The sequence below is a fragment of the Caloenas nicobarica genome, chromosome 7 (genome assembly GCF_036013445.1).
Source record: "Caloenas nicobarica isolate bCalNic1 chromosome 7, bCalNic1.hap1, whole genome shotgun sequence".
Taxonomy (NCBI): Eukaryota; Metazoa; Chordata; class Aves; order Columbiformes; family Columbidae; genus Caloenas; species Caloenas nicobarica.
In genome coordinates, this window is record NC_088251.1 from 25643320 (window position 1) to 25658923 (window position 15604).

The 15604-nt window shown below is 35.1% G+C and overlaps 2 protein-coding genes across 7 annotated transcripts in view; both read left to right on the plus strand.

The window, feature by feature from the left end:
- The window catches only part of RPS24 (ribosomal protein S24), a 155940-nt gene that overhangs the window by 72849 nt on the left and 67487 nt on the right, over positions 1–15604 (plus strand). The gene's annotated exons all lie outside the window — the stretch shown is intronic.
- On the plus strand, positions 375–15466 carry SHLD2 (shieldin complex subunit 2). 5 transcript variants are annotated; one of them, XM_065639407.1, is made up of 8 exons: positions 375–1907; positions 3156–3263; positions 4101–4295; positions 6623–6757; positions 9478–9684; positions 10581–10815; positions 14282–14397; positions 14975–15466. In XM_065639407.1, the coding sequence occupies exons 1-8, from the start codon at positions 407–409 to the stop codon at positions 15145–15147; spliced, it is 2670 nt and encodes an 889-aa protein (XP_065495479.1). In that variant the 5' UTR covers positions 375–406; the 3' UTR covers positions 15148–15466. The 5 variants fall into 5 exon arrangements, with proteins under 5 accessions (XP_065495479.1, XP_065495480.1, XP_065495481.1 ...); XM_065639408.1 differs by having other exon boundaries at positions 4113–4295; XM_065639409.1 differs by having other exon boundaries at positions 14282–14393; positions 14975–15067.

Consider the following 15604-nt stretch of genomic DNA (forward strand, 5'->3'; position numbering starts at 1 on the left):
TTAATACAGTATTTTCATGCTAAAACAGCGTGTAAAATATTGCATTTCTAGAAACTTTTAAATTAATTCTGAGTAGCTCTAGTATTTTTAATCATTTAGTTGAAATTGCAATTTTCTGTGAGATTAAATTATCTCCTATGCTGTGAAAATTCTCTCCAATTACTGTAAATTTATTTTTCTATGCAAGTTTGACACAATAAATAACTTGTACTTTTTATTTTGTACATTTGATTTTATAGGCTTTGAGTAGTGTTTTTACCAGTTAAATTATGAAATACTCCTTTGAATTTTAGGTATTTTTAAATTAAGAAAAGGCCAAATATGTGGGTTTTTTTGTTTGCCAGTATTTTTTGTGCTTATTGCATAAACCACATTGTTTAAAGTCAAACTTACATAGCAATCAAAAATGTCCAAAAGACCTCAAATTCATATTTTTGTGGGAGCACCCAGTATTCCAAGCCTGCTGGATGTGTCAGAACAAAATAGTTTGGCACCTGCTGCTGAAAAATGGAGAGAACTCCGCTGTTTGTGTGATACACGTCTTTTTTCTGAAAAAGTCCAAGGTGCTGACCGCTTGGTGTTTCAGGCACAAAATTCTGTAGTCACAGCAGTTCCTACAAATGATGGCAGCTCTTGGCAGTCTGTACAGGGGAGATTAATGGTAGCAAATGAATATTTAATGTCTCTTGTACCTGTGGCAGTAACTTGTACCAGCACACCTAAAAAGACCGAAAGTTTAATTTATTCTGATTGTCAAATATCTAAAGACAGATGTGTACAGGCTGTGGATCAACACCCTCAGCAAAAATGTGTGGAATCAGCTGGGCAGGACAAACAACCACCTGGCTGTTGTGCAGACCTCACAGAAAGAAAAGCTTACCATTTAGATATTAACAACTCTGACATTTCTGATTTGGTTGCCAGCACTAAGCAGATTAGCTTACATGTAAGGTCTGTGGGACAGAGTGTTCAATCAAATTGTAGAAGTGATCACCATGAACATTTAAGTCAATATCTGAATATGTTTCTCCCCCAAAATCAAGAGTCAAAACCAAAAGAAGAACCAAGGGATTGTTTAGACTTTGCAGTGTCAACAGATACTGAATTTCGTAGCATAATGACTTCAAGTCAGATGGCTGTTTTTGCACAGGATCAGAACAAGATGCAGAAGAGAATCATAAAACTACTGGAAACAGAAGCAGGCAAAAAACCTGAAGGAGGGCAGTATGATCATGTCCAATTTGACTCTGATGTTGGAACATGTCTTAATGTGGCTGAAAATGAATGTAAGGAAGAGTATACAAGTTCCCTTGAACTCTTCAGTTCTGAAGGTGATGAGAAAAATGTTTGCTTTGAAGCTACAAAACAAGAAAGTGCTCAGGATAATACAGAGAAATCTCAAGAACTTAATGTTCCTGCTGAGCCATTTGTAAATGAAATCCATATTGAACCGTTGAGCTCAGGAATATTGTGCTCTCAAGTAGACAGCTCTCATAAGAGCTCTTCTAAAAGAGCCCACAAATGTGAAGATTCCTCTCATATTTTTCATTCAGGGTTTAAAAGGCAGCTGAAATCAAAGAGAGCTAAACTGAATTCTTTTCCAGCTGGTCCTGGGATGAGAGTGGATCAAGAAAGTATGACAAAGTTCACAAAACTTCAAAACAAACTGTCACCACTTAAGAATTGCTGCTGCAAAAATCAAAAGTACAATGTTTTGGTCACAGTAGTACATCCTTGTCATATCAAAGAAATACAGGTGAAGACTAGACCGAAATCTTCATGTAAAGTTCCTGTAGCAACAATTGTAGTTATTGACCAGTCAGAAGTTGAGAGGAAGGTGGTGCTGTGGCGTGGTGCTGCATTTTGGTCACTTACTGTGTTTCCTGGGGATATTGTACTGCTTACAGGTGAGAATTCCTTTATTTGCCTTTTTAAAAAATGTGGATCTTTAAAATGCCTGTTTAAAGTAGAACAATACTTAAGCAGTAATTTGGAACTGTGGCTAAGCATTTGTAAGTATCTTTATTACATTGCTCAACATCACTTTGGATTCTCAGTCATCCTGCCAGTGGAATGTCAACTGTCCCACCGGAGTCTGCCTGTCTCTTTGGCCTGAGACACAGCAGTGCAGTGACACTCCAGCAGTGCCATAGGTAGTCAGGTGTATTCTATAAGCTGTCAGTGTTTTAAAACACTTGTTCCTGAAAGGTAGAAGTGCTACAACAAACCAGATACACTACTTATTTGATTTGTAGGCTTTTTTGTAATTCTCTGCTGTTGACACAGCAGGTGGACTGGAAAATTCTGATATGTTGAGTCTCAGGATGAGAAATACTTTTCCTCCTGTGAAGAACTTTAGCTTAGCACTAGCATTTTGAGATGGATCATATTGTGAATTAGAAACTGACATAAACTGCAAAAATATAAAATGCTGCTTGCAGTTCACCTTTTTCATAACATGTCAGCTAATAATGAGGATTCCTCCTGATAAATCCTTTGTACTCTTCAATATCTAACAGGAGGAAAACCCTCTCTCTTAAAGAGAGAACACATCTCATGTAAGAGTACAATAAAAACAACATTGCACCCAATTTAGGGCTAGAGTTGACTGGAATTTAATAGTGATCTGGCTGTTTAGGTTTTGCAATATGCAAAAAATTACACAATCTAAAATTGTTTGAATACTTCTACAGTTTAAAATACCTGTTTTTCTTAAGAGTTCTTTAAGTGCTTGTATATAGGTGCAAAGGTGGATATTTTAAAGAGATTGAAGATAAGTTGGGCTGTTTCTTTTCAGCTTAGACATACTTATCTCAAAATACACCAAAAGTGTCTCTGGGTAGGCCTAGTACTTCACTACTCATTCTGAAATGTTGCACAGTAGTAGTTTACCCGATACGGTAATCCACTTACACAGTACCTGCTGTGAGGCTATTAAATATTTCATATGTATTGAAGAATTACCTCAAACTGTTGAAAATTTGATTAATTTATTGTAAATGGTGCTGGTAGATTAAAAAAACCTTTTGTTTCCAAGTGATCTATTTCAAACTGTCTTTCACACTTGTATGTATGGTGGTTCTCTAGTCAAGAAAAGTATGATACACTTCTATATGGTTGATACATGAGTTCGTAAGGTTGCTTTTTTCTTGCAGATATAATAATGTATGAAAATCTTTGGTGTGGAGAAATCATGCTGCAATCTACATTTACCAGTCAGTTACTGAATCTGGGGAACTGCTCAGCCCTCAATCCAGAAGAATGTAAGATTATAGTGCATAAGTTTCCGCAAAAAATCACAGTAAAATAGCTATTTAAAGTGTGTGATTTTGTTGACAATGCATCATACACACTATAAAATAGAAATGTGAGCAGCCGAGAGGTACAAAGCACTATAGGGAAGTATGACAGGAACACCTGTGAACAAGATGTGGACATGATGATGTCAGGCACATAGAGTTTATGCTGAAGTTGCATGGTTACCATTCAAAACTCTGAGCTATGAAAAACTGGATTCTTTGAACTTAGGTTAAGAAACAGCAGTTATCCCAGGACTCAACCATAGTGTGTCTGAGATGTCATTAAGATTATTTAAATTTTTTGCAAAAATTTAAAAGGCTTATAGAGTAAGCAGATCCATTCAGGGAAAGTAATTCTCTATGGGCTATAAAGCACAAAGTCTTTAAAGATACCTGAGCCTTGAAGAGTTGGAGGTGAAGGGGAAAATACAGTGGAAGTATCACCATGAACTTGCGTTGTTCTTACTGTATTCCTGATGTCCATTATTGCCAGCTGTTTAAGGTGGGTTCTGGTGTAAATGATCACGAATGGCTATTCTTACCAAGCTATGACACAAGATTTCTTTCCTATTTTTGGTGTAACTTAAAATATTGTACTTGCTTAACTTTGAGATATTATCAAGAAAAGGCAGATGTAGTACGGTTCAATTTAGGATGAAGTGTTACACATCTCAAGAATTTCTTGCCTTAAAATTATTGTGAAACGGTTTTGGTTTTGTCAGTGTAAATATGTACCAACTGATAAATTTTATGCTTTGAAGCTTAAGGGGGTATCCCTTTAACATTGTTTTTTCAAATAAGTTTATCCTATAGTGGATGGTGAAGTTCTCCGTGGCTTATTGGCATACATATTATCAGCATTTCCACACTTTGGAGACATTGCACAAAGACAAGTTCAGAGACTGGATAGTGTTCAGTATGTGCGGCTAGACCAGCTTCAGCCAAATACGTTGGTCCACTCAGTCTTAAAAATTATCAACATTGCCATATTAACAGGTAAGTTCATGTGCTGGACTTCAACTTCCAGAACTTCAACAACAGGTGAAACTGAAAGAGTAATTTTGCAAGGCAGTTGTGATTGCTTCTCATTCCATACCCCAGTGTTTGATGTGGGAGTGCCAAGTAAAACCTTTAATGATCCACTCACGGGGGCTGTAGTAGTTAAAGAAATGGAGTTAGCAGCAGGAAGGAGATAATGGCTGCAGTCAGCTGCTGAAAGGAGGTTACTGCCTTCTAGTGCTGGTCAATGGCATCTCCCAGTGCCTGTGGGACAATTTGCAGGCAGTGGACACTACTAATCAGGGATCCTGCTTCTGATGGATTGGTGAGTTTTCACTAAGGAATGAGCACTCACCACAAACTGCAGTTACTAACGGATTGACTTGTCAGTGAAGTGGCTTGAGCATCTCCACAGCTCCAATAGTGTGGTACCTGATCTTCAAGAAGATGGTGGCTTGCAGAGATGCAGGTTTGAAGTATAGCACTCGGAGGTGGAATGGTAGCAGGAACATCTTAAGAGGAATGTGGGCTCAAAATCCTTTTCAGGAAAGACAAATGTGTATAGCAGGAGTGATGAAAAAAGGGAGATACCGCAGTTATGGTGGCTGATCATAAATGTGTATTTTTAATGGCTCTGGAAATTTGAGAGGTACATTCCTTCTGTAGACCACTGCTTGAGAAATGGGGTTGGTTTTTGAAAATGTCATGTGGGACAGTCAAGCTTTACTAATTCAGAGCTTACTTGCCAACTGCCTTCCACATAAGCATCTAGTCATTAAAGGAAAATTTGATTGCACCATAAATCATGTGTTTTTCAGAAAGAAATAAGTTATTGATTTTAATCCACTGTTTAGGATTTGCTTGCCATTCTTACTTTATAATGGAACTGTGGTGCTCTTTTATAATGTTTTATTCAGAATGTTTCTTGATTATTTCTTTCTATTTTCTCCTAGTTAGATTCTTAAAGCTAAGCATTCCTGGTTTCTGAAATCCATGCAGTATTTCCTTATAATAATCCTTACTTGTGGGCATTTTTGTACAACTTTATTTTCAACACTGGAAAATGCACAGTGTGAAACTACTAAGATGTCTTTCTGTGTTATGCCTGTTTCTTCTGCATAAGCACAACCTCATTAATATAAATGGTTTTGGAAATCTGAGTTTCCTATATATTTTTATTGTAAAAACTCCTCTCCCCCAAAGAATCATGCTCAGCAGTCCATGTACTGATTGAGTTTATTCTTCCTTTTCAAATACTGAATGCAATTATGTTAGGGTTCCTTTTGGCCGAAGAAATTTTCTACTTGAAAATTGATGATTTGTTTCCATTTCTTCATAACCAGGCCTTACAGCTGCTTTCTAGCATCTTCTCTGTGTTCAAAAATGAACCAAACCAAGTAATCTTGGGGCATTCTCAGTATTATATGTAGTTTCTTGCCATGGTTTTTAACATGCTTTGGGCAGTTAAAGACCACTGTTCCTTCCTGGAAAAGGTCTTGCTCTTCCCTGCATGACTGTTCTGATTATCTTTTCTTCAGAGTACCACTGTTTCTCAGTGTTTCATATAAAGCTTTGCATGTAAATTTGATCATATTGCACTATCATCTTGTATCAGTGCTTGTATTAGTACAACCCAAATTTTTGCCCACACTGTCAGTATCATGTTTATTCATTATAAATAGAGAATTATGAAGATAAATCTCAGAACTGTTAGATGTTTAAAACAAGAGTTATTGTTCAAAATTTTTTTCTTTATGAGAAATATTGTAGTTTTAGTGTGGAACTGAAACTTTCAGGCAGTATGCTGGGCAAGAGTGCTGTAGAGATTGTAATTTTTTTGAATTTATATATACTGTTACTAATCCTCTTAGTGTGCTTGTACATGACTATAGTTTTCTTTCATGTGAAAACTTCTAGAAAAATGTTTATTGCAGCGTATTCCACAGAGATTACATGAACTTCAACTTCAAATTGACAGTGTGTTGCTGAAAGATTGAGTATAATTTCTTTCCACTTATGCCAGTCAGGATGAGTGAGAGCTGAAAGATACCTGCTATTTCAAAGGGAGGTATCCAGTTTCTGAGTATTTAGGTGGATAAAGGTAAATTAATATACTTTATGCATTCCTTCAAATTAGGTTAGTGTTGCTGAAGAAATCAGATTGTTTATGTTCTGTCATGAAAAAATTGTAGGTAATTCTTGTTTGCTTATAATTATGCTATGAAATACAATATCAGCATGATTTAATCTTAATATTGAGGCATATGGGGTTTGTGTGGTTTTTTTGTTTTTACTGTTGAAGTCATAGTTTCAAACTTTTTCAGAATCTGTATATAGCTACAGAGGTGGCAGCCAAAGGAAAATTATTCTAACAGTAGAACAGAACAGAGGTCAACACCATAGGATGGTGCTGTGGGGAGCAGGGGCTGCCTGGTGCCCTCAGCTTCAAAGGAAAAAAGGTAAAGTCCTTGTACCTGTAGGTAGCTGTAAAAGGATTTTTGTGATGTTCTTAATATCTTCTAAATGCTCAGTTGGTAACATTTTTCCATTCAACCTTTAAATACTCCCCTTGGAAGGGCGAAGTATTTGATACCAATTTTAACATGTCTTCTCTGTTTAGAAACAGTGCCATCAGCAACAGAACTGGAATGCACTCACTTTAGAATACTGAGAAAGCATGAGTATTTAGAAACTTGAATCCAGACACAAAATGCACTGGTGCCTGGCGGTTATGTAACTATAAGAAAAACCTGAGTGTTAACTATTTTATCAGTTTTGCTGATTTTAATTCTCTGCTTTCCACCTTACTGCAGTGTCAGGCTTTATATCCTTATGGTCTTGCTATCAAGTCCAGCTGTAACTGAGTAAAAACATCTCTTGCAAGAATTACTTAGCCTTTGTTTGAGCAGTGACTACAGTACTAATTTTTCTTTTGTTCCTCGCTTTGTTCTTTTAAAATAAGTGAAACTAGTAGGTTTTTGTTAAACAGATAACCTAAGAGTTTGTATTTCTGATTGAAATAAATAGGAAATAAATGCTGTATTATATGAAGCACTGAATATGTCTGCCTAAGAAGTCAGTTTTCATATAGCACAAAATAAAACCCAGAAAGGTTAAACAACCTCATTTACCTATTAAATGTAGACACTATGAATTCTGCCAGTTCCACTTCGATCTATAAGTAATCTCCACTCCTAAAAATCATTGAACTGCAAGAGCTACCTCTTGAACTACTTAAAGATGGTCCTATTTAAGCATTAATCAATTAATTTCACTACCTTATACCTACATGGCTTATTTTTGTGCATACTTCAGTGTGAGCAGGTATATACTGTTCGTTAGACGCTTAGAAATATTAGAACACTTAGTATGCTAGATTATTACGCTTTTTAAAATAAAGAATTTTTAAAATTTTTGTGGCTGCAAAAAGAAGATACCACAGGTAATTTCTAAGACATGGTAATATTCTCTGCTTAAAGCAGGAAAGTATAAGATGTAGATCTCTGATATTAAGTGTTTATACTTGATATGAAGCTTGTCTCTCTCTTCTCCAGCTAGTGTTCTGTACATCTAGCAGCTGGTGTTTTAATGATTAAAGGATTATTTGAAATTTCAAGATGAGTGATTCCTCAACTGTTCAAATATTTAATCACAGATGAACCATTAACATTTGCTCCCAGTAAGATAGACAAAAGGTAAATTAACATGATATGAAAGCATATGCAACAGTTAAATAGAGTGAGTGGGTTACAGGAAGAATACCATGTCCATCCTTGCTACAAGTCATAGATCAGCAGTGCTATGTGTCTGCTGGCTGTACTAACAGATTTGAAACCTTTTGTAGAGAAAGGTATGGAGACTTTTAATTTTTTTAAACTGTCTACATACTTAAAGTGTGTAAGACTATGCAGTTCTAAAGCATGTAAAAATCACTGCCTGTAAAAGTTTAATTTGTTTTTCATCACTTGCTAAGAGCTTCTAGTATAGAGTCATCAGATATTCAATTCAGGCTCTAGTCTCATCTGGTTTAGATTACAAAAAAAAATTATCAAATACATTTCTTTAAACCTGATTATTTATCATTTACTCAATGTTTTGTGATCAGTTTTCTAATCAACAGGGGAATGCTGAAGATCTTAATAGGTTAAATTCAGGTTTCAGCCACATTTCGTACCTTACTTAGACTCTGTCCCGTACTTCCAAATATCCCCTCTTGCCAAGTGCCAGTTTGTTTCCTCCTGTTTAGATTTTCCCTCAGTGTTGCTCTGGTGTTACTGTCTGAATCTTTCTTTGGACTGGAACATACTCAGTTCTAGGCGGCTGTAAGATCTCTAGTCAGATGTAAGGTGCACAAAACTAGAATGATGCTCAGAGGAGAAGTTTTTTGGAGTATTTTACTGTAAAACAGTCTGCCAGCAGATTTTTCAGGAGCTTGCGATTTTAGCATGTTACCACCAAAAATCAGACTGATCCAAAATATGAAAACACTAAAGCATGCTAATAAAATGCATGTACAGATACCCGAATGAAATAAAAAGGTACTTTTCTAACCTCATTTCCAAAAATTATTTTGGTTCCAACTTTCAACTTGAGTAAACACTGGAAAAAATAACAGTCTAAATGGTTATCAGGTTTGATTAGTAGATGAATACTGGATTATTATAACAAAGTGAAGGACAACCCTAAATATATTACTCTTCTGTAATCTCTATTCTTGAAGTATTTATTACGGAGTCAATTGAAAGATGTAAAATGAATTAATATTTTAAAATAAGAGCATTATGGTGATAGAATATTAAAAAAAACAGGGACATATTAAACATGGAAGTTGATTAATAATGTGAAGGTTTTTTCTTCTAGACATTGACAACTTTTCATTATTAAAGCTGACAAGAAATTTCACAACTGGTTTGTTTTTCAAAAAGTTGAGTTGTCTTGAAAGCTGAATTCAGTACGCATGAAATGAAAGCATCATTCTGTTATGGGAAGACTCAAGCCAAGTTTATTGGGAAGGGAAAGGAAAGGCCCTACATTTCATCAGGCTTGAAATAAAGTTGCCAAAACCAGTCATGAAAATGTCTTGCTAATTTGTTTCTCATTCTTATAAGTGACCTTGGCTTTCTATAAATTAACCAACATATAGAAAGTAATTTCTTCTGTTTGCCCCTCTGTTCTGTAGATCACATATGGGACTTTAAATACCTTCTGGTCCAACATAGTGCTGTCTCAGGTGACTTTGAACTGCACACTACTCCGTGGTCATCTTATGAGTGCTTGTTTGATGATGACAAAAGGGCAATTGAATTTAAAGAAAAGTTTCAAAAAAGCAAAATGTCCCTTATGCAGGTAACAAAGCTCTCAGCACATTTGGAAGAAAAAAGCTCAGGTAAAGTTATCCATAGCTCTTTAATAGTCTGTTGTACAGTGCATAACTATGCAAAATAGGTGTTCTGTTGATCAAGTAAAATGGTTTTAGTATGTGTGTGGTTTTGTTGTTTTGGTGGGGTTTGTTTTAATTTGGCACTGTTCTGCGAGTCTGAATTTATTCTGGAGGCTGCTGCTCACTACCCAGCCAAACCGTGAATACAGCCTTCATTCGGTGAGCCCAGAGGTACCACACAGAGATAGCTTTGGAACATAGGGAGAAATGCTGCCTTTTGTTGTTCATGCCAACCAGTCTAGTAATGATGTGTTTAATCACCGAAAGTTGTTTGAATAGTGTTTCTTCAAAACTAGAATTCTCTAAAGCAGGAGTAAAAATAGCTACTGCTATTGAAAACTTCTTATGAAAGAACAAACAATATATTTTAGACAATCACCCCCTCCCAGATAAACCTAGAAGATTGCTGAGGTTGGTGTTAAACATTAAGTAACTGAATAAAGTTGGTATTGCAGTGTCTAACTGTAGTTTACATGTAAATAGTGGAAAGCTAAGTTGTTAAGGCTATGCTTTTCAGTTTCTCTGAGTTAACTTGGAAGAAAAGCAATTGGAAATTAGCGTAATTCTAATCTCTTGATCTCTTATTTAGACTCTTCTATATTGGCATCTACTGCAATAGTACCTAAAAATGTAATACTTCTATACATTTTAAAATAATATTTAACCATAATGATTTTTTCCCTGTGTAACTAATCTCTAAAAATGAGCATGTGCTACTAAAGGAAAAAAAAATCCGTTTCATTGATAATTATTTTGGTTTTGAATCAGCTGTAACCCTTGCTTGTGCTTTTTGTTATAAATAAAGCTGAATGCAGATTTGATTGAAGTTGTTATTTTTGTAGGAGTGATTCATGTGAAAGCCCATATCTTAGAACTGAAGTTTACAATTTCAACTGGTCAGTACAAGCAAGTCATCTTCCGTGCCGACACTTCACTGGAGCATGTTTTAGCTTCTCTGCCTATGATTACATATTCAGGTTGTGCTAAATGTGGTTTGGAACTACAGGCAGATGAGAACATGATCTACAAGCAATGCATTAGATGTTTGCCATACAACCAAGTAAAAACATTCTACAGGTAAACAAAATAAAACTAAAATAATGTGTACAGTTAGGGAAGTAAGCTACAATTTTCTCCATTTTAAGTTCCCTCGTATATAAAATCCTGTATTTAAGATGTGGTTAGCAATTTCTGTTTTTCTAATGAATTTTCAATGAGCTGTTCTTGAATTGCTGTGTTACAGTGCCATCATGTATAGATTATATCCTTCATTTAAATCTAACTTTTAAATTTCTTTGAATACTTCATCCTACGGTAATGAGTTCTACCCAGTACTGTGTCAGTAAGCTAAGGAAGCGTAGGAGCTTGAGGACCAAAGGAAAACTCCTTGAGTGTCTTGTTTTGACCTAAGTTTGAAGTAGTGTGAATGCACAACCATATTTTTAAACTGGTTAATCAATTTTAGCCTTGCAGAACTAATAACAAATGTTTTCAGTAAACATTCATATAGAGAGCAGAGATACTAAGTTATCAGCAGGTGGCACTGTGGGAGAAGATGTATATGCACATTTACTTAGAGAAAATAAACTAAACAGATTCAGTTGGTGTAGGAAAATCATTATTAGCTAGCTTTCCAGTTCTTAAATTTATCTTGGACTTTTGAAATGCAAGTATTGTAGCAACTTGGAAGATGTGTAGGTAGAGTAATTGAGACAATCATAGATGTAACAGAATTCTAGAATATGTATGTTTTCTACCAAAATTCTGTCTAAAATTATTGCTAAACTACTTCATAGTGAGTTTAATGAATCATTGCATACTTGATAGTTTTTCATTTGGCTTTGATTTGAATACCAGAATCCCATTTGTCTAACAAGGTTAGTGACTTAGTATTTTTTTCTCAATGCAAAATAGTCTTGTCTCTTTAAATTTAGATGCTATGTATTTTCCTATGAGAGAGGATTAAGTGCAAAGAGTTTTTTCTTAACTGAAAAGGTTCTCTTTCCCAAGATTGATCTCTAATGTGGTCCTGAAGGACCACAACTTACTCTCTGGCTCAAAAGGTGATAGAAAAATGAAGTTTTCCAATGTTTTTCTCAGCATGTGATGTGGGACTTAAATGCACAACTTTTTCAAAGAGAAGGCTGTCATTTTTTTGCACTGAAATTTTGCTCTGATTAGTCAGAACGCATCTCCTTGGTTGTATTTTCAAATTCAGTATTGTAGGATAACTTAGTACATTTACATCCTAACAGGAGAAAAATCAGTCTCTTTTGCTGGAGAAATACCTGATGGAAATGAAATTAACTACATATGCTGTCCTAGCATTATTGCACTGCTCAACAGCTTGATATGTCAATGGTTAGTGTTAGTCTTGTTTATAAAACTATGCACGAGTAGAAAATCACTTTTTTCCCTGTAGTTTGCTAATTCATGTCCCCTTATCTCAGATTGGTTTTAGTCCTTCAATAAAAGGGATTCAGTGTGCTGTATTTCTAGCAATGCAATAGCTACCAGCATCTCATCGGGGCTAAAATCCACATGTTGTTTTCTATTCAGGATGAGGAATTGTAATAATACTGAACACTGCAGACTTCTTAAAACATAAGATTGGTCTGTAATTTGATTTGCTTCTTTGTGATTCAGAGAATGTAGTAACTTATTAACTGAACATACTTTTTTTTAAGAGTGGGAATATTTGAGATGAAATAGACACTACGGTAGGAAAATACATATTGTGATAAGGTCTTGGTATTTAAGAGACTTAGCCTGAAAACCTAGGGTGTCAGTACTCTGGGTCAGTGAAGTCATCCCCATCATCTTTTTCCTTGGAACATAAGAGCCCAGTTTTGTTAATCTGCTGTGATTCTAATGAAGCTCATATTTTCCTTCAGATGCTGAAGACACAAGCTTAAGATAGATGCATGTATAGATGGTTAGGTTTTTTTTTCTGAGTTAGATACCCAGAACATTGAACACTTTAATAGTAGCAATCATAATGAGGCAGAAGATCCTAGAAACTTTTACTTTATGTAAATGGTGTCATATAGTATGTGTAAATATTTCCATATTATTTTTGAGCTAGGACAATATCAAGCTGGAAGAAATAAACAAAGCTAAGACAAGGAAAAAATAGTTTGTATTTCAGAACTCACCTTCTAGATTTCAAATATCACAGATGGGTCCTTGTTTCTTACATCTGGTTTTGCCAAACTTTGTTTCCTAGCATCTTTTCCCTGGAATTTGGCATGATGGTAACATTCCCTTCAGATAATTAATTTTTCAGTCTATACCAATGAGTGTCACTTAAAGATGAACATTTTAACAGTAGTAGTAATGAGATAAGAGATTCCTATATACTTGTGCTCAACACGGGCTGAATCTAACCCTTCCATACTAGTGGAAAAGCTCATTTCACTGGCATACTTCACCAGCTTTGTATACAGGTACCAAAGATTGTTTACTCAGTAGCCTCTAAGAAATATTTTGATAGAATTATGTATGCCTTGAGTGAAATTTAGTAATATCCTTAAATATGTTTAACTGTTTCACAATGATTTAAATTAACCTCATTAAAACCAGTGGTATTTAAAAATGAAAGTTAATCACTAAATTGCATTTTCTGTGGTGCTAGTGAAAGAAAACTAACAGTCCTAGGTTCTGTTTTGGAGACTGTGTTGGATTTATTTTCTCACCATGACAGTTCACTTTTGCTGAAGTAAATAAGATTATCTGAAAGAAGACTTAGATGGCCTTGAGAACAGAGTATGAACTGAGAAACAGTTAGTATATAACAATCAGGAATTAAGCAAAATTTTTCCCAATGCATCACTTGTTTTGTGAGTTACATCTGTAAGACCACATTTGCCTATGGCTTTGAAAGCTTTCAATTTTACATCATCTCTTAGTATGTTTCTCTGCAAACATATTTAATTATACTGTTTCCAAAATGTTAATTTAGTATTTCTGAAAATCATAATTTTCATGAACTTCAGCATAAACTGTCTAAGCCAAAATACATGTGTTCAGAGATAAAATAGCAATTCCGCACAATTATTTGAGAAGCTGAGCATACAAGTGTACTGTTAAGCTTTTTCTCATGAAGAGAGCCAGCAGTCTTTAATGACTACAGATAGTGTGGGCCTTGGTTTCTGTCTAAACCAACAGATTGGAAATAGTCTGACAGATAATCAGACATGGAGTTCTCTTATCTCTTTTGATCATGTTACTTAAGACTGAAATTTATCAGTAGCTTTAGATTGACAGATGGCGAGTCAAATGATTTGCTGACTGGGAAAGCAGCATATTTGCAGTTATCTGCCTTTGTGCCTCACAGGCATGCAAATTAGTGCTGTTAGGTATATTCTGCGTCATACAAACTAAATTAATCTGTTGTTAACATGACATATGTTTTGATACTGTTTGTTTTTTAGTTCTTGGTGTTATGTTGGAGGGTAATATCACTTTGTATTACTTTCAGAAATTTTGTTTCAATCAGAAAACCATAGCAGCTAACTTTCAAGAGTCTTTTTTTCTGATCTAGACCTGCTTTGATGACAGTAGAAGATGAAGGATATGAAATTTATGTTCATGTGGTGTCTGAGTTGATGGAAAAAATCTTCCTCAACATTCCTGCAGACTGGCTGAACAGATTAGTAGGTACTGTTTCATGAGTTACTTGTGATAAAAACAGGCAGCAAAGTTCAAAATGGAAGTAAAATTTTTAATTGTTGACAATTTAGAATTTGGATGAGATTGTTCTGGAAATATGACAATTGCTCATTGTATGATACAAAAAAAATCTCAAAGAGAACAGTTGCTGACAAACTCAGAAGTTCAGAGTTGAGATAGTAACAAGAGGTGAGTTTGTTTAAACACTTATACATTATATAACTAAGTATTTAGTAAATAAATTAATTCCTTATGAAAAATAGAATTTCTTAATAGCAGCCATGCTTTCACAATGTAAATAACTGAGCTGTGTTTCAGACAGGCTTCCCTTGATAATCCTGTTTGGCTTCTTGAGGTGTTTTACGTGATTCGCAAGTGTTACAGTTTAATGGGAAACACTTTGCACATTGTTGTTAAAAATTATTTAAAAACAAAAAGCTAATTTTCTATTCAGATGTTGAGCTATACCACCAGTAAGTCAGTGTAGCTTTCATGGAAGTAAAACTTGAATGTTAAGTGCTATTGTGAAAATAAAGAGCAAATTGGATTGTTCTGTCTTTTGCAGTGCCCTCTTCAGACATAACCTACAGCACAATAGTAGCAGATCTGTGTCATTTGCTGCTGGCAGATACGGAAGCATCCTATTTGTTGGAAATCAGGAGCCATTTTGTGCTAGATGAAAACAGCTATCCTCTGCAAAAGGATTTCCATCTGCTAAATTTTCATCCTGATCTTTGAAGCATTGAGCTCTGCTGTAACTGAGTAACAGGGACCATAGGAATACACAGATGGCAAACAGAAGAAAAATGAATTTAGCTCAAGGAAGGAAGTATTTTTAAAAATACAAGAAAGGATTTTGGTTTTAACTTACACACACACACACAAAGGACTGGTATGGAGTATCTGCTAATAGTCTATACTGCTGCTGTAATACTGATAAATTGTCATAAAGTATATTTTTATACGTATATTTTTCTTAATAAACTTTTACTGGGTATTTGTTTCCCTTTTCTCTCCAGACAAATTCACTAGTTTTGAGAGACTGAGATTTTCTCATATATGGCAGATTAGATGAAGACAGCCACAATTCAGTAATATTATTATAGTTACAAGATTTGTGTCTTATCCTATATGTTATCTGTAAGTCGGTTATGTCTTTGCTTGCTTTGCTGTTGTGGTTGCTTTCCTCCTTCTT

What these genes read in the sequence shown, in the direction of transcription:
- SHLD2 (XM_065639407.1), top strand. Translation starts at nt 407, where the DNA reads ATGTCCAAAAGACCTCAAATTCATATTTTTGTGGGAGCACCCAGTATT. An exon ending in AGCCCTCAATCCAGAAGAAT is followed by an intron (nt 3,264 to 4,100) that starts GTAAGATTATAG and finishes TTTTCAAATAAG; the next exon opens with TTTATCCTATAGTGGATGGT. An exon ending in CAAGTAAAAACATTCTACAG is followed by an intron (nt 10,816 to 14,281) that starts GTAAACAAAATA and finishes TTTCTGATCTAG; the next exon opens with ACCTGCTTTGATGACAGTAG.